A 25,460-nucleotide genomic window follows, 5' to 3' on the forward strand; every position below is an offset into this window, starting at 1 on the left:
AACTCTAGATGAATATATCATTCTAGGTCTGCCAACTCGTCCCACTCAAATTGAAAACTTATTTGATTAATTTTATTGACTATGAGGTGGCATGACTCAATTCATCAGAACTTTTCTTTTTTCCATTAGTGACCGGGGCGAGTTTGCAAGACTCAATTCATCAGTATGTCTCTATTTTTCACAAGTTAGGATTACCTTCAGAGGAAAACTGATTCTCACTTCTTTCTGTTGTATTTCCACAAAAAAAAAGAACTACAAAATAGATATAAGAAGATGTGATAAGAGTGTCAATGAGATAATTAGAAAAGCATGTTTATCTAATGTTTTCATAGGTATTAGTTGTATTCATGAGTGGGACAGAAACATAGATATACAACGGAATTGCATATTTTGCACCAAGTTGGGCGCGTTGGCATTACTAAAAACGGATAGTTCGTTTTATTCTGTCATTGAAAAAAAATGTATTCAGTGTACCAGTTTCAATGACTTTCTGCTGAAATCAGAGTAGTTTTTTTAAATTCTTTTTTTTAAATCAATTTGAACCTATTTAGTATTCTGTTTAATGTAACATAGTTTGACCAATTCTTTAAAAGTGTCCTTGCATGTACAATGATGGATTCTTAAAAAAAAATTACTTAGAATTTTAGTATCAAAATACGTCACCAAAATTTTATCTTTCTTTACTAGTATTCGTTTTATGCCCCTTTATATACCATACAGGTAATACACACCTGTCGTCTGGCACTAGGTATGTAAGACTGATTGTTTACTGCTAGTCACCGATTGTGGTCAATGCTTCGGTGCTCACATATTTTTGAAAAATAACATTTTTAATACTCCCGTTGATAAAGTACGGAGTAAAGTTCCAAAATCTCGACTCAAAATTGGTATTAGGAAACGATTGGTATATTACAGATATGACGGTATACTGGTATCTAAATATATAAGAGCGGACAACAATGTCGTTAGTAAGTTAAGATCTGAACAATGAGAAAGTGTATCAGTATTTGAAATGTTGACCGAAAAACTTGTTGTAGTGATTTTGATTTCAGTTGTTTCTCATAACTTTGTCGTAATAGGTTAAGTGAAACGAACAAACTCCTTTCCTGGATATGCATTCCTAAAGTTGCGAATGTACACGAGCATATACTTAACGTAAACAGAGATAAGTTAACTCAATATGATGGAGCCGAGCGTATGATATTGCTTAGAAAATACTGAAATAGAGAACAGTTTAGATATTAAAAACAAATGGACCAAGAATTAACTGTTGTTTATGTTTAGTTATCATTTAAAAAAAATATGACATATGCGTTCAGTCCATTTAAAGCAGACATGCATCTTCTTCATGTATTTTACTTTCCAGGTTATGGGATGTTTTGTGCTTTCAAACATGGTACACCCGCCACATTCGATAGGTTCTTGATCTAAGTCAAAAGCTGTTAGATAGTTTCTTGTTTGTATTATTTATGTCTGTCATACTTGAATTGTTTTTTGTAAATTGTTTTGTTCTAAATTAGACTTTTAGATTTCAAAATTTAATTGTTACATATTTTTATGATGCATTTTAAAACCAACTACATGGTATTGGTTTGTCGTATTGTTGAAGGTCATAAGACTTGCTTTCATTACGTTCACTTACAACAGGAACTCAACATTAAAAGTCCTTTTAGATTTCATAAAGAATTTGACTTCTTGAAGGCTGATAAAAAGAGCAGAATGAATTCTACGTTCGCAACGTTAACTATGACGTTATCAACAGTTTATACAAACAAACAAAAAAATGGAAGTGCCGTTAGTGTCCAGATGAAGGATTTAATATACTTGACAAAACAGAGAAAGAAAAGAGAAACAAATGACCCGAATCCGGGACATTTTTGGTCGGTTTTAGAAGAGGTAAATTTAATTTGTAAAAAGAAATTTAATGAAAACAGCTGGGGTGCTAAAAAAATAAAAGAGCAGATAAACTTACAAATGAGTGAGACAAGTGTAAGAAAATATTTGGCTAACTTTCTTTATGCTGATGATACCTGTGCATTGTACCACAGAAGTACTAAGATAGGAGACAACCACAGAAGAGTTTTATCCAAAGAAGAAATATTAGCTGAAATTAACTTTAACCATACAATTGATCACCGTAAATAAAGGCAATAGTAGTATACCGCTGTTCAAAACTCGTAAAAGTGACGCTGTGTATGAATCACTTAGAAAGTCATATTTTCCCGTAGTTCGGGAAAATACAAGATTACTGTTCAAGCAACATATAAAATGTTCTCAATGCCTAGCAGCGGTTGATCTACCAAAGACACAAATAACTAGAAGACCTATACCAGCTACCTATCTAAATAGTAGATGGCAAATGGATCTGAAGAAAATGCCCCCTTGTAAAGGTTATAATTATATATGCAACATAGTTGACTGCTACAGCCGCTTTGCCTTTGGTGGACATCTGAAACAGAAGACGGCAAAAGAAGTTTCGGAATTGCTATTAAGATTCATCTACATATTTGGCCCACCTCGGATTCTCCAAACTGATAACGGCAAGACATTTAATTATGCAAATCTTTGTGCCGTAATTGATGAGTTTAAGACAGGAAAAATGAATGGTCGTCCGTACCATCCCCAATCACAAGGTTAGTTAAAAAAAAATTAATTGTACTGCAATAAAAATAATACTTTAGTTTCACTTATGTATTACAAAAGAAATAGAAATACAATTATATTTTGCCTTTACATTTCATTTACAGGACTGGTGCACTTCTTAAACAAGCTTTTTTAACACTATTTTAATACCTTTACGTAGACAAACAACAAACCAATAAATCACTTAGCCTTAAAATTACTCCCAAAACTTAAACCTTAAGTTATTTAAATCTAAATCATTGCCTCTAAATTTTCAAAGAAATTGGCATAGTTTAAACGCTGACCGCAAAGAAAACCCAAACTAAAATGGTTCAGAAAAAGAAGTGCCCACATTACCAGTTGCTCAACATGGAAGCAGAGTAACAGGATACTTTATTTGTACAAGCACAAATAAAGCAAAAATATTTGTCTACCCTTTATTTGTACAATAGTTAGCTAATTCAGGATAAAAAACAATATATTTACATTGTTGGAAAATATAACATTTATGTGAAGTCGCTGCGAGCCTAATGTTTTTTCTTGTTTTAAAAGTTTTTTTATCTTCCAAATGCTATATTGATAAATATAGAATCTGCAAACTATTATAACACATTTTTACACAATAGTTTTAGGACGTGTAGAAAGATTCAACAGGACAGTTGTGGCATATTTTAGAGCCCAATTTGTTGATACAAGAGATTGTCCAAGTTTACTAGGAGAATTCCATTATAAATACAACAACAGAGTTAACAAAGCTACTAGACCAATGACACCCCACCAAAGATTTTATAAGAGGCCAAATTTTTCAATGGCATTAGAAGAACAGGTAAACTATATTAACTTTTTTTATATTTCACGCACAATAATTGCAATGATAAATCCCCTCTTTAAATTATAGTAGTTTGAAAATTAAATTATAAACAACGGGTATATCTAAACTTGTATAAAACGCATCACCAAGTTTTAAGTTTATGTTTTAATAATAAGATAAAAGTAATTAGTTTTATTAATTCTTGTAATTTCTTTATGTTGACACAGTGCTTGTTAAACGTACAGTAACAAGTATTACATGCATATACTCGACAATTACACGCAACCATTCATTTTTTATTCATACTAATTTTAATGAATCTATTGTACTGTTTATGTTTAGATTGCAAAATGTAATTTAACTAAAGAGGAAAAAGAATTTCTAGAGATGGCTCACTTGGATGTTGAAGAAGAGGATGATGACAACAATAACTTGGCATTAAATGAAAAATTAAAATCAGTGAAAATTAATGAAATTACAGATGCAGAACAGAGCAATATTAATCAGGTATGAAAATAGCTGTATTAATCTTATAAATTCAAAATAACGGAACTGGTAAATTAAAATAATATGGGTTATCATTTGCACACAAGTTTTAATTAAAAAAAAAAAAAATACAAATTTTGAGGTGAGTGCAAAAACCTTATTCTGTACAAGTTTTGAGGTGAGAGCGAAAACCTTATTTTGAGTTTCAGTAAAAGTGTTAAATGTTCGGAATTCTTGGTGTTTTTCCATACGATAGAAGGTAAAATGTCTTTAAATTGTTATTTGGATGGAGAGTTGTCTCATTGGCACTCACGCCACATCTTCCTATATCTAATAGAAGGTAAAATGTCTTGCCCATTACACTCTTTCTCTTTTAACAGAAGATTTTTTTTAAAAAACTCATTAAAGGTCATAGTTTTTATGTCAAATTTAAGTAGATTTTTTATTTTCGTTCATTTAATTTCAGACCCAAGGGTTAAAATCCTTTCTGGTTATAAAACTTAATTTATAAAACATTTAAATTGCAAATTTATAGATTAACAGTAAAAGTGTGATTTATAAAGCCTCAGAGAATAAAGCTCGAGAAATTGCCAGAATGGATGCAGAAAATGATTACCAGGAATTTGTTGAGTCGATGTGGCACACAAAAATTACCAACAGGATCAAAGAAAGTGAATTAGTAAGATACAGAACTGTTTATTCTAATTGTCTTTAAATTAAATCTTTTCATATAACTATAATTTAATTGTGATAAGGTGAAAAGGTGTAATGATGGATAAAGTACTTATAATTTGTGTACAATATTCATCTTTGTGAAAAATTATAAGTGTGTTTTTTTTACATTTTAGGTAATATCTGCAAATGAAACTATAACTAGCAATAAGCATACTATGGAGCCCGTAAATGGCGTAGAACATTTTGAGGTTAGTACTACTAATATGTTCACATTAAGTATTTGAATAACATTTCAAGTTTTCATTTAAAAAAAAGTTCAATTGTCCAAAACATTTTGTAAGTATCATTATTCTTTTTAAATGAATACCTAATTTTAATATTCAAATATTTTTGTCATTTTAGGTCAATAATACTGTACAGACTTATGACAGATTGAACGAGATGATACCATCACAAAATTAACTCTAAATGTCTCAACCACTGCAAGATATCACAAATTATCAAATGATGCGCAATACAAGTTTACATCAAGTACGTAAATTTTATCACTTTGAAAAGTAGCTTTTAAAAATATTGCCTTACCACTATTAACTTCTTTGGTATTTTTGAACATAATGTACTTTTATTTTATCGCATGGTGATAGTTCCGGCTTTATGAGTATAACGCTTTATAAATACAAATGTAAATACTAAACGTTATACAGGTGTCATCTCTGTTATTTTGTTCATCATCATATACATGTTTATGTGTGTGAAAATGCACTACCATTACTGAATTATTATATTTTTGTATTAAAAAGTGAGAAGAAAAAAATAAGAAGATGTTGTTTAATATTCACCATGACATGACAACTATGTAACATAGACTAAATGATCAAAGACGTTTACAAATATTGGTCTTTGTACGGCCTTTGAAAATAAGCAAAACTTATACATATTTTTTTTTAGCTAGCTATATATAAAATGTCTCCAAATAACAATTTCATGTAAACAAAAATGAAAAGACCAACGGCCTGTTATGTGTACAGATTTAAATACTATCAACACTAAAACAATATTGATAATTTTTTAACCTTTTCTTATTTGCTTTAGTCAGAAGTTAGCCCATATTATAAGGACTTGTATGCAAGGAGATTTATACAACGTACTGATTCTGGTATAGCAGGCCTGAAACGCCGTCATTTGGAAACATAAATTTATTTGTCTCAGGTAAGCAACTTAACTACCGTGTTACGAAATAGAGAATTAAAGGTGATTAAACAAATTGTAATCTAGTATTTGTTGGTTACGTACATTTTTGTATGTACTTTGGAATGTTAATGTAAAGTTATTTGGAATTTTCAAACTAAAAAATAAAAAGATAATGTTCTTTTATTCAGGACTTTGCTTAATTCATAATTACGTCTTGAACTCTTTTTATTGATTGTTTTTTCTGCCCGGGTATTGGAAGAAAGGACTTGTTATTAATATTAAAAATGACGACAGTAAAGGGAACGTGTATACCATAAAGGAGCTTGAAAATGGCAAAATTCATCAAGTTTCTAAATATTTAATTCGTCCAAATTTGATTTAGATATTTATTTCATGCATTCCATGTCATTTTAAAAGTTGTGCCAAATAAAGTCTACTTGTAACTTTGTAATTGATGATTTATATTTGATCAAATAGAGTTAGGAAGATTGATATGAGTGCCAATGAAATAACTTTACAACAAAGTCACAGGTTTTAAATGTAAAAGTATATTTGTTAAATATATTGATTTTTGCCAACAAGACAGTAACCTATCAACACAACTTGTAATATCATAATATGATTGCCAATAAGACAATTATGGGAAATAGATGAATACTCGACATCCAACCAGTAACGAAAAAACTGCAGGTGTAGTATCATAAAATGAATGCCAATGAGACAATATGGCTCTATCCAAGGTTAAATATTTATTTATTAACTATAGTTTACCGTATAATAACCCTGCAAAAAGTAATCTATAACAACCGAGAGGCATCAACAACCAGCGGAAAATAATTGAAACAGTCTTATTTAAATACATAACAGAAACTTGTCAACAAAACAACTATTCACCAACGACCAAATTTTGTTGGTGAATGCACATTATTATATTATGACCTTCAACATGGAGCACATTGAATCAGGCTATTTAGGACCACACAATGACTTGTGTAAAACAGTTTAAAAGAGAAAACGAACGGCATGATTTACAAATAATACAAAAAAAGATATAACTATTGAAAACACTAAAAATTACCATTGCATTAACCCCATTTCCGTTACATCCTTGATCGTAGGCGTGGCACATGTGCTACCATAGAACTTTATCATTCCAGACCATCGCACTTTAGCGTGTTATACCATCGTACTTTCGCGTGACAAACACCATCGCACTTTAGCGTCTCATGCCATCGTACTTTAGCGTGACAAACACCATCGCACTTTAGCGTGTCATATACAATTGCACTTTATCTTGTCAAGGACCATCGCACTTTAGCGTGTCATCTTTTGACACTTAAAAACAAACAACAACCGCACTTTAGCGACTTACACCATCGCACTTTAGCGTAGACCATCGTACTTTAGCATGACCATCGCACTTTAGAGTCCTACACATTTAAACTATAACCTGACACCCTAAGTGACATTGATGTCTTGAAATGAAATAAAATGAATGCGATATTTGTCTTTATATTCGACAATTTCAGGTTATATTATACTATTACCCAACATTTCTCTCTATAAGCAAAAGTTTAGACTCCGTGTTTCTAGTTTTGAAAACTGCACGTTTACTTATGTTGGTTTTTTTTTCTAAGAAATTGTGACTTTGATGAAGATATGTCTCATTGGCACTCACATCACATTTTCTTTTATCTATTGGTACAACTTATTTCAATGTTTTAGTGCACTTCAACCCCGTCCTTTATTTGGCCTTAAACTGTATTGATTAGAGCGCAATTGAGGACTTTTAAAAATTTAAGCAGACAAAAGGCACGTCCAATGTACTAAATTAAACCAGATATCACTATCACTGATGAGATTGTATGCCCCAACTGTTTTATTGATACTGTTGTTGTCTAAAGTTAAGAATAAACAATGCAGCTTTTGTAGTTTTTACAATTTAAAACTAGAGGCTCTCAAGAGACTGTGTCGCTCACCTTGGTCTATGTGCATATTAAACAATGGACATAGATAAATTCATGACAAAATTGTGTTTTGGTGATCATGATGTGTTTGTAGATCGTACTTTACTGGACATTCTTTTTGCTACAATTATCTTTATCTATAATGAACTTGGCCCAGTAATTATAGTGGAAAATATATTCTAAAAATTCACAAAAAATTTACAAAAATTTATGAAAATTGTTAAAAAATTACTATAAAGGGCAATAACTCCTTAAGGGGTAAACTGTCATGTTGACTTATTTGTAAATCTTACTTTGCTGAACATTATTGCTGTTTACAGTTTATCTCTATCTATTATAATATTCAAGATAATAACCAAAAACTGCAAAATTTCCTAAAAAAATACTAATTCTGGGGTAGCAACCCAACAACAGGTTGTCTGTTTTGTCTGAAAATTTCAGGGCAGATAGATCTTTACCTGATAATCAATTTATCCATGTCAGATTTGCTCTATATGCTTTGGTTTCAGAAATATAAGCCAAAATCTACATTTCACCCCTATGTACTATTTTTAGCTATGGCGGCCATCTTGGTTGGTTGGCAGGGTCACGCCACATATTCTTTAAACAAATGACCCAAATGATGATTATGACCAAGTTTGGTTAAATATGGCCCAGTAAATTCAGAGGAGAAGATTTTTTAAAAGAATACTAAAATTTTGGTTAAACATTTTACTATAAAAGGCAATTACTCCTTTGTTTGTTAACTGACAATTTTGGTCATGATGACTTATTTGTAGATCTTACTTTGCTGAACATTATTGCTGTTTACAGTTAATCTCTATCTATAATAATATTCACGATAATAAGCAAAAACTGCAAAATGTCCTTAAAATTACTAATTCAGGGGCAGCAACCCAACAACGGGTTGTCCGATTTGTCTGAAAATTTCAGGGCAGATAGATCTTGACCTAATAGATTACTTTATACTTCGTGTCAGATTTGCTCTAAATGCTTTGGTTTTAGAGTTATAAGCCAAAATCTACAGTTAACCCTTATGTTCTATTTTTAGCCATGGCGGCCAACTTGGTTGGTTGGCAGGGTCACGCCACACATTTTTTAAACTAGATACCCCAATGATGATTGTGGCCAAGTTTGGATTAATTTGGCACAGAAGTTTCAGAGGAGAAGATTTTTGTAAAAGATTACTAAGATTTACGAAAAATGGTTAAAAATTGACTATAACGGGCAATAACTCCTAAAGGGGTCAACTGAACATTTCGGTCATGTTAGTTATTTGTAAATCTTACTTTGCTAAACATTATTGCTGTTTACAGTTTATCTCTATCTATAATTATAATCAAGATAATAATCAAAAACAGTAAAGAGTTTTCTTAAAATTACCAATTATGGGGCAGCAACCCAACAACTGGTTATCCGATTCATCTGAAAATTTCAGGGCAGATAGATCTTGACCTGATAAACAGTTTTACCCATGTCAGATTTGCTCTATATGCTTTGTTTTTTTTTAGTTATAAGCCAAAAACTGCATTTTACCCCTATGTTCTATTTTTAGCCATGGCGGCCATCTTGGTTGGTTGGCCGGGTCACCGGACACATTTTTTAAACTAAATACCCCAATGATGATTGTGGCCAAGTTTGGTTTAATTTGGCCCAGTAGTTTCAGAGGAGAAGATTTTTGTAAAGGTTAACGACGACGGACGACGACGATGGACGCCGGACGCAAAGTGATGGGAAAAGCTCACTTGGCCTTTTGGGCCAGGTAAGCTCAAAAGTATGATACTTTCCAGATGACCTTTTACAAAATTTCTCGTTAGTTTTATGAACATCTTCTTTTTGTTCAAACTAATATACATGAAGCGAACATGAATTATCTTTAAAATCGTCATTTGTTAACCTAACATACTTATTGACAAAAATATAATTGAGAAATTATTCGCACAAACAATACGTTAAATACAATTCTAAAGTTCGCAATACTAAGTTAAATATTAAGTCAATCATAAATTCTAATGCAACAACGTTTGTAACGTTCATTTTGATTGGATAACGTCACTTTCTTACATCGCATCAGTACAGTTATCTCCTAACTAGGATAATTAATCCTTTCTCCAGAACAACACAACTGACACGTTTCATATTGTTTACTGACACTTTTAATTAATAATCAACCTTGGACTGACTTAGTGGGTCATCTTTAATACAGAGGTATATAAACTATGGTCATTTTTAAGAATATAAATCCGACGCGTAACCTGCTATAATTTATTTTAAATCGAAATAAAAACAAACAAGAATGTGTCTTTAGTGCACGGATGCCCGACTCGCACTATCCTTTTCTACGTTCAATGGATCGTAAAATTGGGAACAAAACTCACGAATTGCATTAATTAGTAGGATCATATCATAGGGAACATGTGTATTAAGATTTGAATTCAACTTCATTAAAAGCTACATTGACCTAAAACTTTAACCTGAACCGGGACAGACGGACTGACACACGGACGGACGAATAAACAAACAGATGGACAAAAAAACGAACGGAGTAACAAACAAACGGATGAACAAACAAACGAAAGGAAGGACGATCGCACGAACGTAGTTACCGATAAAAATAATGCTTCATAGTGGGACATATGAAATATTTCCTTCAATGTTTCAATCAAAAAGCAGACTTAAGTTAGGCAACATTATCTATATTGCAACTATTCAAAAAAATAAAAAACTTTTGTGTGACGAATATTAAGAAAATTGAGCGTAATTGATAAACCGATCAGTTATGTTGTCCCCAGTTGAAAACAAGTGTTATTTATGCCATCTAGACAAAGATATTGGTAATAAATTGTTCACATTTTATCACAGAGAGAAAGAAAATTATAAACATTTTTTTTAAATGAAAGCAAAATATTATATTATTTATTGAAATTATGTCTTCTACAAATATAACAGATATCATAAATTCATCTTTGTTTTACGAATGATAAACAAGAGGGTGTGTCCTCCGAACCTAAATTATTTACAAAAATAAACTCAACACCTTTGTATGGGATCAGCTCGCCTGACAGTATGCAGCAAAGCTTTTATTTTATTAAAGACAAATGCAAAATACGAAATGTTCATCTGTAACTGTCTGCCTAGGCCGCTGCAGGTAACCAACACAAAAACCAATCTATAAAAAATAAAAGCAATTTTTATAATGTACTCAAAGACATATTATGAATCAATTTAAGGATTATGTTTTTATACACATTATTCACAATAAACAAAAATAACAGAAGAAATACACATCAAGTCGGGTGGGAAGGTCGGTAACTTTACTGCACCAAAAGAGAACCCCGAATGACAATATCTTAAATTCGCAAAACCGCCAAAATTTTAGCACGAAATATTTGAATTGACCTTATTGAAATATAATTGTCAGTTCTAACTCGACCAATGAATAACATTTAACTTATTATATACTTTAAACACGTGTATAGTTATAAATACCGATGTACGTAAATAATATTTATATTTATGTTAATGTGTTAAATGTAATGCATTACATGTCTACTCTGTGCCCAGTACCTGGTGACGAGAATAAAGATATTTATATGGTTGATCATGTCCTATATGATTAAGTAACTGTGACACTTCTTGCGGCCTTGAATATGTTAAAAATACATGTTTAGGCCACACCAATTTGATTCCTTGTTCGACGGACCCGCCCGCACCTATTTTTTTCAAAACAGGTTTTTTTATATTCCCGCTTCCCGCATCCGGAAATGTAATCATGTCCATTTCCCGCATCGTTTTTTTATTTTTCTAATAAAAAGATATCAACATTTGTTTTTAAAATCCCAGTCTAACCTGTATATTACGATTTTGAACATAAAAGCACCCGCTACACTGTAAATATCTGTGAGAATATTTGTTTCAGCATGAAACCTATTTATCCAAAGTGGGAGTGCTCCGGTATAAATTTATAACAGCGAAAATACCTGTAAAGATAAAAAAAAAATGGTTTCTTTTCCCTTTACTTATATACTCTATCAAAAAATGTTCGTTGTTAGAATAAAGTACAAAGAACTTCTGAAGTATTTGCCTTCAACTGCAATTATATTGTAAGCTGGCGAAACAAAACTATCCATAGCCGCTGCATGTTTATGCACCTGTCCTGATTGATTCAGGGGCCTGTCGTTCAGCAGTTATCGTTTGTTGATGTTGTTCATTGGTATAAAAAGTTTCCCGGCTGGATATATAAATTAGATCTTTGGTTTTCCTGTTCGAATTGTGTACGCTAATAATTTTGGGGTCCTTTATAGCTTGCCGTTTTGGTCTGTATCAAAGCCCTGTGTAAAAGACCGTACTTTGACCTGTGTTTGTTATTATCTTCTTCTTATTATTCTTTCAGTACAGAGCCGGACTCTTCTTGAGTGTATATAAATGACTCTTGCTCGTGAAATCACGAGGACTTCCCTCCTCAATTAATAAAAACTATTTACAGGAAAGTTATTTACAAATAAAACTATGTACATCTGGGGTCTAAGGAGTTCTAGGTGTGTGAAGCTCCTGTCGAGGCCTCTGGCAGGATAGTAAGGCTGGCCTTGAACTCTTCTAGTGTAGCTGCTGTTGTGGCTTTTTCCGGTAGAGTGTTCCATTCCCTGGTTGAACTTGGAAAGAAGGAATACCTGTATTGTTCTTTCAGAGTGCGCTTTTGGTGTATGCGGTGGCCTCCTCTGGTCCTTGAATCTCCGGGTTTATAATAGTTCGAGGGGTCAATATCCACCAATCTATTGCGGATCTTGTATGCCATGGTGAGTCGGTCTTTGCAGCGGCGATCTTTAAGAGGCTCCCATCTTAGTCTCTCCATTAAAGAGCTAACACAACCTGGGGATACGTCTTGGTATTCATGGAACACGAACCTGGCTTCCCTTCTATGTACTTGTTCAAGATCTTTTTCAAGGTTATGTTGCGAAGGGTCCCATACAGAGGAGGCGTATTCAAGGGTTGGTCTGACAATGGTGATGTAGGCATTAGCTTTGACTTCTGGTTTACACCGTCCTAGGTCCTTCTTAGAAAGCCTAGTGTCCTTGATGCTTTGCCTACCGTCTGGTTGATATGTGTCTATCACTGTAGGTCATGGTTTATGGTGACTCCCAGGTATTTCCCATGCTCGACTGCATCTAGTGTGTGGCCATGTAGTTGTAGTTCCTTATCAGTGTGTTTTTTTTTTGTTGGTTATCCGTATCACGATGCACTTCTCCGGATGGAAATTCATCTGCCATCGTGATTCCCACTCTTGGAGTTTGTTAAGGTCGTCTTGAAGTGTCTCTCTATCCTTTACATTCTTTATTTTTCTATAAACTAGGCAATCGTCTGCAAATAACCTTGCCTCAGAAGATGTTGAATGTGGCAGGTCATTTATATAAGCCAGAAATAATAGGGGACCGATGACTATTCCTTGAGGCACCCCTGAGATAACGTCTAGGGGGCCGGATTTATGCCCTTCAAGCAATACGGATTGTGTTCTCATGCTTAGGAAATCTTTTTTCCATTTGATTGTTACTCCACGTACTCCGTGATAGTCCATTTTTTGGAGGAGTCTCTTGTGGGGCACTTTGTCAAAAGCTTTGGAGAAACCAAGCAGGATGATGTCTGTCTGTTCTCCTTGGTCTAAATTCTTGCCAATTTCTTCTAGTGTTATCAGGAGTTGTGTTTCACAAGATCTTTTGGATCTGAATCTGTGTTGATGGTCACAAAGAATCTGGTGGCGGTCAAAGTGATCCATGATGGTGCTGTGAACAATATGTTCCAATAGTTTGCAGCATATAGAAGTCAATGGGACTGGCCGATAGTTGGAAGATTTGTGTTTTTCCTCTTTTTTGAAGATTGTGACAATGTTGGCAGCTCGCCAGTGTCCAAAGATTTCTGGTAAAGTATGGTCAGATATGGTGATATGTGTTTAGCTGCTTCTTTGAGTATTTAGGCTGGAATATCATCAGGCCCAGTGGCTTTGAATGGTCTTAGTCCACGGAGTAGCTTGTAAACTCCGGCCTGGCTGACTCTGATGTTGTCCATAGTTGGGAATGGTCCTATATGTGGCATGTTATGTATGTCTTCTTTGGTGTAGACAGATTGGAACTGCTAGTTTAAGATTGAAGCTTTAGTTGGTGTCCATCTTTGTCTTTGAGTGTAACAATGCCTTTGGATTCTTGTTTCCTGCTGCTAATGTAGTACCAAAATCGTTTTGGTTGCTCCTTGTGGTCTGTGCTGATGATGTCTTCCATGTATTTTCTATGAGCAATCCTAGATTCTTTCTGTAGCTTTGCCTTGAAACATTTGTAGCGTTTCCAGTCCTTAGTGTTTTTAGTTCTTTTAGCTTTGGTGTATGCACGCTGTTTTCTGTTGCTAATTTTACGTAGCTGTGTGTTCATCCAAGGGTGGCTGTATCTCTCCTTGGTCTGTTTAGTTGGTACGTATGTGGTCATTGCATTCATGATGATGTTCTTGAATTTATTCCACATTACGTTGATATCACTGAACTTGGTGGTTTGAAATTCAGTGAAGTTATCAGTAAGGCTTTTGTTAATTCCCTCCATATTGGCTTTTTTCCAGAAGTTGATGGTTCTACTAGTAGGTTTCGGACTTGTTACTTTAGCTGCTAGGTCTAATAGTACAATGTCATGGTCACTGTTTCCGATTGGAGGAAGTGTCTTACATCTCTCAAGATGACCTTGATGTGATGTAAACATAAGGTTCAAAATGTTTTCCCCTCTTGTTGGTTTGTTCACCAATTGATGGACGCTCAGGTCTGCGGTCATCCTAATAAAAACTTGATTGACCTGTGCTGGTACTTGATTGCTGTGGGTATCATATGAGGTCCAATCAAAGTCCGGAAGATTAAAGTCACCTCCTAATAGGAAAATATTGTTCTTATTTTTCTCTCATAGGTTTTTTATTTCTGCCACTGCTGTATATCTATATATTCTAGGTCTTGTTTATTTGGTGTTTATCCTGGATATTGATTTCCTAGTTCCTATTTTGATGTTTCCTGGAATCAGTTCTGTTTTGTCGCTACAAAAACTCTGTGCGAGGCCAAGGTGATGTCGTGCTGCTATGATCACCCCTCCATGCGGGTCTCCTTTTCTATCCCTACGAATGATGTTAAAACCTAAGGAATCCGGGAAGATCTCCTTACTATGAATCTTGTCAGATAGCCAACTTTCAGTTCCAAGTATGACGTCTGGTCTTGTAGATTCCAGTAAAACTTGCAGGTTGTTACGTTTGTTTTTAATACTTTGAAAATTGATAATGAGTATTCTGAGTGAACTCTACTGTCGTTTTGATAGTAAAACCTTTGGTTTGTTTGGCTTTGGTGATGATGCGGCTTGTGGATGAACAGGGCTAGACATCAGAGAATCTGACGCGCTAGCATAACTCTGGTTTGATGATAATACCGAGAATGTGTTACTGTCGACCGAAACTAGTAGATCGTAAAGTACAGTTGAGTAGTTGCAGGTGTTACATACTACACAATGCCAGGAAACAGATGTGTTTGCTAGATCTGTGTATTCTAGTGTGTCTATTCCAGTGCAAGTGGCATGGTACCAGTGGTCACATTCGTCACATGCAAGGGCTTTTTGACCCCATTTACAGGCTTTGCTACAGATAGCACATGGATACTTTGGTGTTCGAGGACCAGGGTTCTGTTCAACTCCTGATAATACTAGTACAAGTGATCGAAAGTATGTCGTATCATTGATAACATTGGGTTTGGCGTTCTTGTTAGCCCATACGGACAGGCAAGTATATTTGTTATCAGGTTTAGAACTACCCTCCCTCAGACAAGGGGTCATTTTACTGATGCAGAAAAGAAAATAGAAATAGAAGGATTTGAATAGTTCTTCTATACAAAACCTTTAAAAACTTAGAATTTTGTACTCAAAAAGTGGAGAGTTACATCATATTTTAAACAACTTTTTCTAAATATTAACTGTTAAAGTAAATGTGTTAACATGGTTAAAGTCCAGGAATATTAGAAAATTCTTGGACATGTTTTGATTTAATACCAGATAGATATATAGTTCTTTGAGAAAACGTGAGCCCTTTTGTACAAACAAATATAAACTTATATTGATCCCTCATAAAACATGTAAAAGGGATATTTATAACATTAAAGGGTTGCCCCCAAACTGATTATGACTTGGATGGAGAATTGTCTCATAGTCAGTCACACATACATAGACCAGATTTATTTATTTCTTGGTGAACAGGGAAAAAATACTTCAGAAATTAAAGAAGTGTCAAAATACAAGTGATAAATCAAGTTTTAATATTGTCAAAACCTACTATTTAATGTTTACAAAAAAATATATAATCGCTCGCCTTTACTTTTCAAGCTTCGCCTCAAAAATTTGCAAATTAAATATTTTTTTATTAAAATTTTCAAATCGGTCGCTCGCTCGCCCCAAATTTTGGAGTCCAAAAATCCGTAGAACAAGAAATTAAATTGGTGTGGCCTTACAAGATTATAGATAAGTTTATATCATATGAAGAAGAATTTGTGAAAAGTTACAACCGATTAAAGTTCAAAATGTGTTAATTCTTTTTAATTATTGAGCTGCACAACTGGAACAATATCTAAGGATATGGAGAAAAAGTAAGTTTTTTTTTTATTGATCATTAGGTTTATGTCTTACAAAGTCAAATGGTATAATATAAACTGTAATGTATTATTATAACTACGATCGAATTTGATAAGATACGAGACAGAGTAACTATATTTAAATAAACATTGTATTTTAGATAAGTTGAAGTTATCCTTAGATAGGAATTACAGCTACAAAAATTTATTCTTTTAAGGTCGTTGTTACATGAAATGTCAGGGTTTAAGAACATCAGTTGTTCGACCTGCTTATGAAATGCGTTTTGTTAAAATATATTTTTCATTTATTGGTCTTTTGGAGAATCTTGTTTGTGTGGTTTTAAGATCCCTCTACTATTTATTTTTTGCATGGACACATATAAGAATCTAGATTTCATCCACCGCAATCATAGGTTTGAACGTGTTTTTCAATTTAGATTTACATATATGTTTTTATATAATGCTGAATATTTTTAAATATTTAAAATATTTTTAAGACGAGCAGACGGAGACTTACAACTAGCCATATATCCATTCATTGAGTATGAAGACTCAACATATTTTGCATGGCCTTGCTTAAGGGAAAATCCTGCAAAACAGTTTCAAGACATAAAGAATTTTGATTCCAGGGAGAATGACATTTTATTATGTACAGCGCCTAAAACAGGCAAGTTTACTTTCATTTATCATGTCAAATATACAAAATTGTGTGTTTGCATACACATATAAATCTTTCTATGGCGATATATTTTCTGTTCATTTGTTTTCTATACACACTGTTTCTTGTCTTTCATTACCAAACTTTTGAATATAAAGAAAACGATGTGGTCTTAATGCCTTTGACACAACACTCCACAAGAGACCAATTGACACAGAAATTGCAATCTATAGTTTCCATACGAACACCCACAAGCAGAAATATCCTTACCGTATAGTAAGCTATAAAATAAAATATATAAATCCTAAAATAACAATTTAAACGAGAAAACAAATGGCCTTATTTATGTACAAAATCATTTCGAAAAATAAATATGATAAGCAGCGACAAACAACCATATTTAGTCCTTATTTATCATAGTAAAACTATTCTGCTGTTTATCGTTTCAGAAATGAAGATATGATTGTTATTCACCATTATTCTTCCAGGTACACATTGGGTTCATGAGATTATAACTATGCTAGTGGACCATACGACAGAATATAACAGTAGGGACGCGACACTGAAAATACATTTAGACTTTATGACTGACTTTCAACTGTTGGAGTCCGAAACGAGGCGGAGAATTCTTCATTCACATCTTCCTTGGAGTTTCTTGCCATCAAAGCATAAAGATGAAAAGGCTAAGGTTGTGTATGTGAACAGAAATCCGAAGGATAGACATGCTTCCCAGTACAATTGGTTAAAACAGATGAATGGTGTTCCTCCAGATTTTACATGGAAGCAGTATTATGAAGATATGGTTATCAATGGTAACCAGTTTTCTTTTAAGTAATGTATATATACGTACTATTGGTATGTGACGGGTGCCACATGTGAAGCAGGATCTGCCAACCCTTCCGGAGCACTTGAGATCACCCCTAGTTTTTGGTGGGGTTCGTGTTGCTTATGCTTTAGTTTTCTATGTTGTGTCGTGTGTAATAATGTTGTTTGTTTGTCTTTTTCATTTTTAGCCAAAGAGTTGTCAGTTTATTTTCGATTGATGAGTTTGACTGTCCCTTTTGGTATCTTTCGTCTCTCTTGTAAATTAAGTGTACGACCCGTAGATACTACACAAAACAAAGAAAAAACGTATATTTGCAAATCAATAATCCAACTTGACAATGTAATAAAATAGTGAGTAATGTTTATTATTCATTTTCTATCCATTTGTATAATGTTCACTCTTTGATACTACATAAATAAAATTTTGATAAACCTGCAAAGCATATATAAACCTGATCAATTAACACAAGTCGTGATTCTTGACTATATGATTTATGTTTCCATATAAAAACAAGAATGTGTCCAAAGTACACGAATGCCCCACTCGCACTATCATTTTCCATGTTCAATGGACCGTGAAAAACATAATTAGGCATTACAATTAGAAAGATAATATCATAGGGAACATGTGTACTAAGTTTCAAGTTGATTGGACTTCAAATTCATCAAAAACTACCTTGACCAAAAACTTTAACCTGAAACATGCACTTTCATTTTCTATGTCCAGTGGACCGTGAAATTGGGGTCAAAAATTTAATTTGGCTTTATAATTAGAAAGATCATTTCATAAGGAACATGTGTACTAAGTTTCAAGTTGATTGGACTTCAATTTCAACAAAAACTACCTTGACCAAAAACTTTAACCTGAAGCGGGAAAGACGGACGAACGGACACACAGACCAGAAAACATAATGCCCCTCTACTATCGTAGGTGGGGCATAAAAAAAGATGACAGTAAAACGCCCAGACATGAAAAATACAATTGAGAAGACAAACAACATATTTTGAAACAAAACAGTTGACGAAAACAATTACAACAGGCATGAACCGACGACAACCAGTGAATTGAAGGTTCGCGATTTAGGACATGTACATAAAGATAGGAGTGCGGTCAACAATGTGTGTGAGCTCTCATCCCTCTCCAAACATGGAGCATTGGCATCCATAAACCCTTGTTTGAAAAAAAATGTTGCTTATCATGTTCTTAAATGACTTCGTGCAGTTTCTTCAAATAAGCTTAGGTGATTGAAAATAACAATTAATTCCAAACCTATTTCACATACGGATATATAAAAATAGGCGATTTATGAAAATACGAATATGTATCAATGTGATGCTGTACTTAAAATAAATAAAACTGAATTTTGGAATCTTATCGGATTTACTGGTGATCGTGATGCACAGTAAAATGGTTTTTTCATGAGTTTTGTTGTGAATTTGTTTAATATCATTATAGATAGATTATTGACTGGTTGGTTCAATTACACGAAGGAAATGACGAAGGCTGCAAGAAATTACAAGAATGTTCACTGTGTGCTCTTTGAAGATCTAAAATTGGTAAAAAGATTATAAAGACTGGTTTTTTTTTCTTTTTTTGATTAAGTTAACTTTTCGATTACTATGGGGAAAAAAAGGTTTTGAGAAATAAAATTGTATTTCATTCTCAATATATCATATCTTGAAATATAAATCTTAAAATATTGCAGATATCTCTTTCTGATTAAGACAAAACATATCAAGAGGTTTATTGATCGTATGTTACACATACGTACTGTTAACGAACTTTATTTCGTGGGTATCAATTTTCGTGGTTTTACACACATTTACACGTTCGTGGGTTTTTAAATTCATGGATTTATGTTAACTTAAAAAATAAAATGAAAAATTGAAGCCATTAGAAACGAAGGTTACAAATTGTCTGGATATAACGAAATGGCAAAGTTAAACATTAGTCCTGTAAATCGTAGTAACCAGACAAGTTAACCCTTGATAGAGTGATTAACAGATTAAAGACCATCAAAGGTGTTAATAAAAGCATAAAGATGTCATCTAAAGAAAACAGTAACATAAACAGATGCTTTAAACGTATCTTGAATTGTCAAATAATTCTTATGAAAATCAAGCCCAGCATAAAATTATTATTTCCCATACATACGAGAACTATGAGGATATAAAATTAACACTTTATCATACTAGCATACGTGTATTAAAACCTGAAATCTGATCTTCATCGATCAAAAGTATTTTATTTTGAGCATTAAAAGGTCAAAAGTTGTACAGTTTATGTTATTAAAGATTAAATGGGTATAATCCTGCAAGCACTATTGCAGTTGTAGTCCATAGTGCGTTTGCCCTGTGACTACTACTATAGTATTCTCAGATTTGGAGATACTCAATATATTCTCTGGATTATATCAGTAGTCAAACCTACATGGGGATATTTCAATGTTTTGATTTGGACAACAGTTGTTTTATTACGTTGGACACTAATTCGTGGTTAAAGTCATCCACGAAAACCACGAAAATTGGTTCCCCACGAATAAAAGTACTTTCACAGTATTGCAAACGTCAAAATATGAATTTTTGGATGTTGGGTCTACATTTATAAAATTGCAAACAAGAGCTATAGCAACATGGATAGAACAATATACCATCTTAAATAAAAAAGAGAATATACATAATATGTCGTACTGCAATCTGCACGAGTCAAAAACAGTTGTGAACAAAGGGACTACCAAAGACTAGCCATCAACACTAATTTTTTTATCTTCTCCTTTTCAACATACATTGTAGCGCCCGATTGAAACAATCAAACAAATTGCTGAGTTCCTTGAAGTTCCATTTGACAACCAGTTCATAGCGGAAGTTGCCGATAAAAATGTCTTCCGAAAGTTAAAAGATTATAAACAGGATGCTACGGTTGCAATATCAAGAGATTACAAGTCAGTGTTGTTTAGAAAAGGTAAATTTTAGTAGATTACAAGTCAGTGTTGTTTAGAAAAGGTAAATATTAGTAGATTACAGGTCAGTGTTGTTTAGAAAAGGTAAATATTAGTAGATTACAAGTCAGTGTTGTTTAGAAAAGGTAAATATTAGTAGATTACAGGTCAGTGTTGTTTAGAAAAGGTAAATATTAGTAGATTACAAGTGAGTGTTGTTAAGAAAAGGTAAATATTAGTAGATGACAGGTCAGTGTAGTTTAGAAAAGGTAAATATTAGTAGATTACAAGTCAGTGTTGTTTAGAAAAGGTAAATATTAGTAGATTACAGGTCAGTGTTGTTTTAGAAAAGGTAAATATTAGTAGATTACAGGTCAGTGTTGTTTAGAAAAGGTAATTATTAGTAGATTATAAGTCAGTGTTCTTTAGAAAAGGTAAATATTAATAGATTACAGGTCAGTGTTGTTTAGAAAAGGTAAATATTAGTAGATTACAGGTCAGTGTTGTTTAGAAAAGGTAAATATTAGTAGATTACAAGTCAGTGTTGTTTAGAAAAGGTAAATATTAGTAGATTACAGGTCAGTGTTGTTTAGAAAAGGTAAATATTAGTAGATGACAGGTCAGTGTAGTTTAGAAAAGGTAAATATTAGTAGATTACAAGTCAGTGTTGTTTAGAAAAGGTAAATATTAGTAGATTACAGGTCAGTGTTCTTTAGAAAAGGTAAATATTATTAGATTACAGGTCAGTGTTGTTTAGAAAAGGTAATTATTAGTAGATTATAAGTCAGTGTTTTTTAGAAAAGGTAAATATTAGTAGATTACAGGTCAGTGTTGTTTAGAAAAGGTAAATATTAGTAGATTACAAGTCAGTGTTGTTTAGAAAAGGTAAATATCAAGAGATTACAAGTCAGTGTTGTTTAGAAAAGGTAAATATTAGTAGATTACAGGTTAGTGTTGTTTAGAAAAGGTAAATATTAGAAGATTACAGGTCAGTGTTGTTTAGAAAAGGTAAATATAAGTAGATTACAGGTCAGTGTTGTTTAGAAAAGGTAAATATTAGTAGATTACAAGTCAGTGTTGTTTAGAAAAGGTAAATATTAGTAAATTACAGGTCAGTGTTGTTTAGAAAATGTGATTTATTATGACCGTTTAAATGAGATGATGACTACTAGTTGCCAAGTAAAAAAATAAAACAATAAGGAAGATATCTTAGGGATTCGCATGTACTTGTTTTTTTGGTTTTTTTTGTCTTATTGAATGAAGTGCGAGTAACTGAAAACAAACGTTATATTATGTATTCAATGTTAACCGGTTTTTATGCTATATATCGTGACTAACTAAAAAAACGAGCACAGATAACTCCTTATACCGGCATATATCTCATGATATGGTTCATAAGTGTTTCTCTTTTCTCATTTTGATATAGATTACTCCGTGTGTTTTCCTGTTTGAATGGTTTTAAAATAGTCCTTTAGGACCTTTTTATAGCTTGCCGTTCAGTTTAAGCCACGAATCAGTGTTAAAGACCGTAATTTGGCATGCAATGGTTTACTTTTACAGATTTTAACTTGGATTGGGAGTTATTTAATTCACATCTGTGATCATGTGATCATACCACATCTTTTTTTGTCTGTATCATAAACATGAAAATGTTTTTAATAATGATATAACATGTTAGCGTGAATGTTATTCAATTGAGAGCGATGGCTCCGTTTTTAGCGCATTCTTTTAGTTTTGTTTTTGATTGATTGTAGTTCTTAAATTATAAAGGCAAAATTAAAATCAATCGTCTGACTTAATAATGTGATAAAATCTTTCAATAAGATTTATATAAAACGCATGCATCACCTATACGAACAGAAAACGTTTCCTATCATATGCTAAGATGTCTTTAATTCGTATAAATGTAACAAAATGATATGTGTTGTCCGTTTACGAACGTCTACTGATATATTATAGTAGTTATTCTCCGTTCAAGAACGTCTACTGTTATGTTATAGTAGTTGTTAAAGTGCATGACTCCTACGGAATGTCTTCAAAACTGTCATGTGTGTGAACACATTTTTATTTATGTACAATTTGGTTTTTTTTTAAATATTGTTTCATAAACTATCACTTTCTGAAATGTTCCCTTTCTATGTTTTTCACTCTCTCTTGCAGCTCACTACACGTCATGATTCTTTTCTTTCCAGGGGAAATTGGAGACTGGAAAAACTGGTTTACGGTCTCCCAAAATGAACAATTTGACGCAATGTACAAAAAAGAAATGAAAGGAGTCGAAGTTGACTTTATATACGAAACGCAATAGATACTGTATCGATATTGTTTGTAAACTTTATAGTTATCAAATTATCAATATAGGCAAAATCCAAGGAGCCACATGAACTAGATTTCTTTTAACAACAAATAGTCTGAAAATGTTTAACTGTAAGACTTCAATGTCCTTCTGGTATCTTTCGTCCCCATTTTCAATAGAAAACATACATTGAAGGTACATCGTATGGTTGAAATAACCTGCCCGTTCAGAACTTCTGACACAAACAAAATACTTGTCAGCCTAGATTATGTACATGTATATATATCAGTATATTCCTAGTTATTACAAAAATATATAATTTTAGGGTGGTGCCAAATATTCGTTTTTTATTTAGTCCTTTGTGTTGTCTGTGACGTATATTTACACAGTTACAGCTGTTGGATACTATAAAATTGAGAATAGAAATGGTGAATGTGTGAAAGAAACAACAACCCGACCAAACAATAGATAACAGCAGAAGGTGATCAATATTATGTGGAAAACTAAAGGGTCTGGAGTGGTGTAATTTTTAATATACACCATTGTCCTATATTAGCTTTATATAAAGTTGAATTCTTTGATTTGTCGTTTTTACCCCATGACGGCTGAAAAATTGGACCTCGGTATTTTAGTATTATAGAAGTATTATATTCAATTGGGTTAGGTTTTATAGACTTTTCACTTTTAAAATTCACATTTGATTTCAGTATATTATATATACTTTTTCTTAAGTGTGATATTGTGTTTGACATTTGGCAAATGATTCCTTGACCTTTAAAAACAACAAAAAAGTAAATTATGAAAAGATATTTTATGCTTTGAATACATAGCCTGTATTCATTTTTGTTACACTCGGCGCATTATATAATATAATCATACATAACATAATTTCATAAACTTGATTCGTGTTCACGGAAATGTGCTAATTGTGACCAAATGTCTTTAAACTTATCATTGATTCAAGGATTGAAATAATGAAGGTCGTCAACGCATTTCATCTACGAAAGACTCATCGACGCTCGAAATAAAGACCAAATAAAGTCTGAAATTTCAGAGTATTGAAATATTGGTTAATATGTACAAATAGATAAACATACGTTTAAAAGTAATAATATTTTGCAATGGATGAAAACATTTGATTTTGCAAGGAATAAAAAACTTCTGATTCTGCAAGTGATACATATTAAAATAGTTAGAACAGAAAACACTGACACACGGAATTCTTTTATAATATCTTGACTGTTTATCACCCTCTCATTCATATCTAAGTCATCACACTAAAACAAAATAAATATTTTAATGAACATGTGTCAACTTAAACATGCTGCTGTATTTCTTTTTAATTTCAAAATAATGACTTAACTGGTTTTTTATTATTGTGAATTTCCTGAATTATAATATCGTCATTACTGTCGTTTCGTCGTTTCGTCATTCCAGATCCGATTCATATTTTTTCGAGTCTGTCCCGAAGACAAAATCTATGCTTCAAAGCATGTTGTTGGCTTTCCTAAGCAGTTAAGGATCATCTGAGTTAGGACATTAGATGCAATGCTTCGTATAGGGAGAGTACCATGTGCAATGCAAGCTTAAGAACTGCCACCTTTGACACTAATTCAATCATATCATCACTAAAATATCTTACAAATCGGTCTCCGTATATTGACAGATCCTGTGGGAATCGGTACTAGAACTGTCGAGCCTCCTGCTTCCATGACTGTTGATTTTAATTTAAACGGGAATCTTTAGTTTGCATCCTGGTCAACTGAGGAAATTTTAAACAAGAAACCTTTGGAATAGACGAGTATCTATTCAAGACAAGTATTTCAAGGCTGTACACTGTTTTGCAATAATGAATACTGAGCTACCTTATATGATTTTCTCCACTGCAATAGTTATATGCTTGTCATACCATAAGGTACACATACCTATCTATTGTTTTCTTAGGTTTATTCATGGATTCCGGTGGACTGCAACTACAAGCAATGCAATACATGAAAACTAGTAAAGTGAATTCATAGTACTTTAAGACGTGTCACGGTACTTTTCTATCCCAAATTCATGTATTAAGTTTTGATGTTATATTTGTTATTCTCATCGGATTTTGTCTAATGATTAGTTCGTTTCTGTGTGTGTTACATTTTAATATCATGTCGTTGTTCTCCTCTTATATTAAATGCGTTTCCCTCAGTTTTAGTTTGTAATCCGGATTTGTTTTTTTTTTCGATCTATTTATAGGTTTCGAACAGCGGTATACTACTGTGCTTTAATTTAGTATTGATTCTTTTCTCTTTTAATCCATGGTGTAATATGTCTGCTTTTTTCGATGTAGGGTTATGTTATATCGCTAGATTTGATTTGTCAAAA

The 25,460-nt window shown here is 32.8% G+C and overlaps 1 protein-coding gene across 6 annotated transcripts; it reads left to right on the forward strand.

Annotated features, from left to right (window-relative positions):
• The first annotated feature begins 1,757 nt into the window (after positions 1–1,757).
• LOC143057594 (sulfotransferase 1B1-like) lies at positions 1,758–23,327 on the forward strand. Of its 6 annotated transcripts, none has more exons than XM_076230914.1 (11): positions 1,759–2,633; positions 3,249–3,448; positions 3,776–3,940; positions 4,455–4,598; positions 4,768–4,842; positions 4,997–5,125; positions 16,876–17,045; positions 17,525–17,848; positions 19,318–19,418; positions 20,655–20,823; positions 22,993–23,327. In XM_076230914.1, exons 1-6 carry the CDS (start codon positions 2,360–2,362, stop codon positions 5,054–5,056), a joined length of 918 nt encoding a protein of 305 aa, XP_076087029.1. In that variant the 5' UTR covers positions 1,759–2,359; the 3' UTR covers positions 5,057–5,125; positions 16,876–17,045; positions 17,525–17,848; positions 19,318–19,418; positions 20,655–20,823; positions 22,993–23,327. The 6 variants fall into 6 exon arrangements, with proteins under 6 accessions (XP_076087034.1, XP_076087029.1, XP_076087031.1 ...); XM_076230920.1 differs by having other exon boundaries at positions 1,763–1,896; XM_076230919.1 differs by lacking the exon at positions 4,455–4,598 and having other exon boundaries at positions 1,758–2,633.
• The last annotated feature ends 2,133 nt before the right edge of the window (positions 23,328–25,460 follow it).

Source organism: Mytilus galloprovincialis, chromosome 13 (genome assembly GCF_965363235.1).
Source record: "Mytilus galloprovincialis chromosome 13, xbMytGall1.hap1.1, whole genome shotgun sequence".
Classification (NCBI taxonomy): domain Eukaryota; kingdom Metazoa; phylum Mollusca; class Bivalvia; order Mytilida; family Mytilidae; genus Mytilus; species Mytilus galloprovincialis.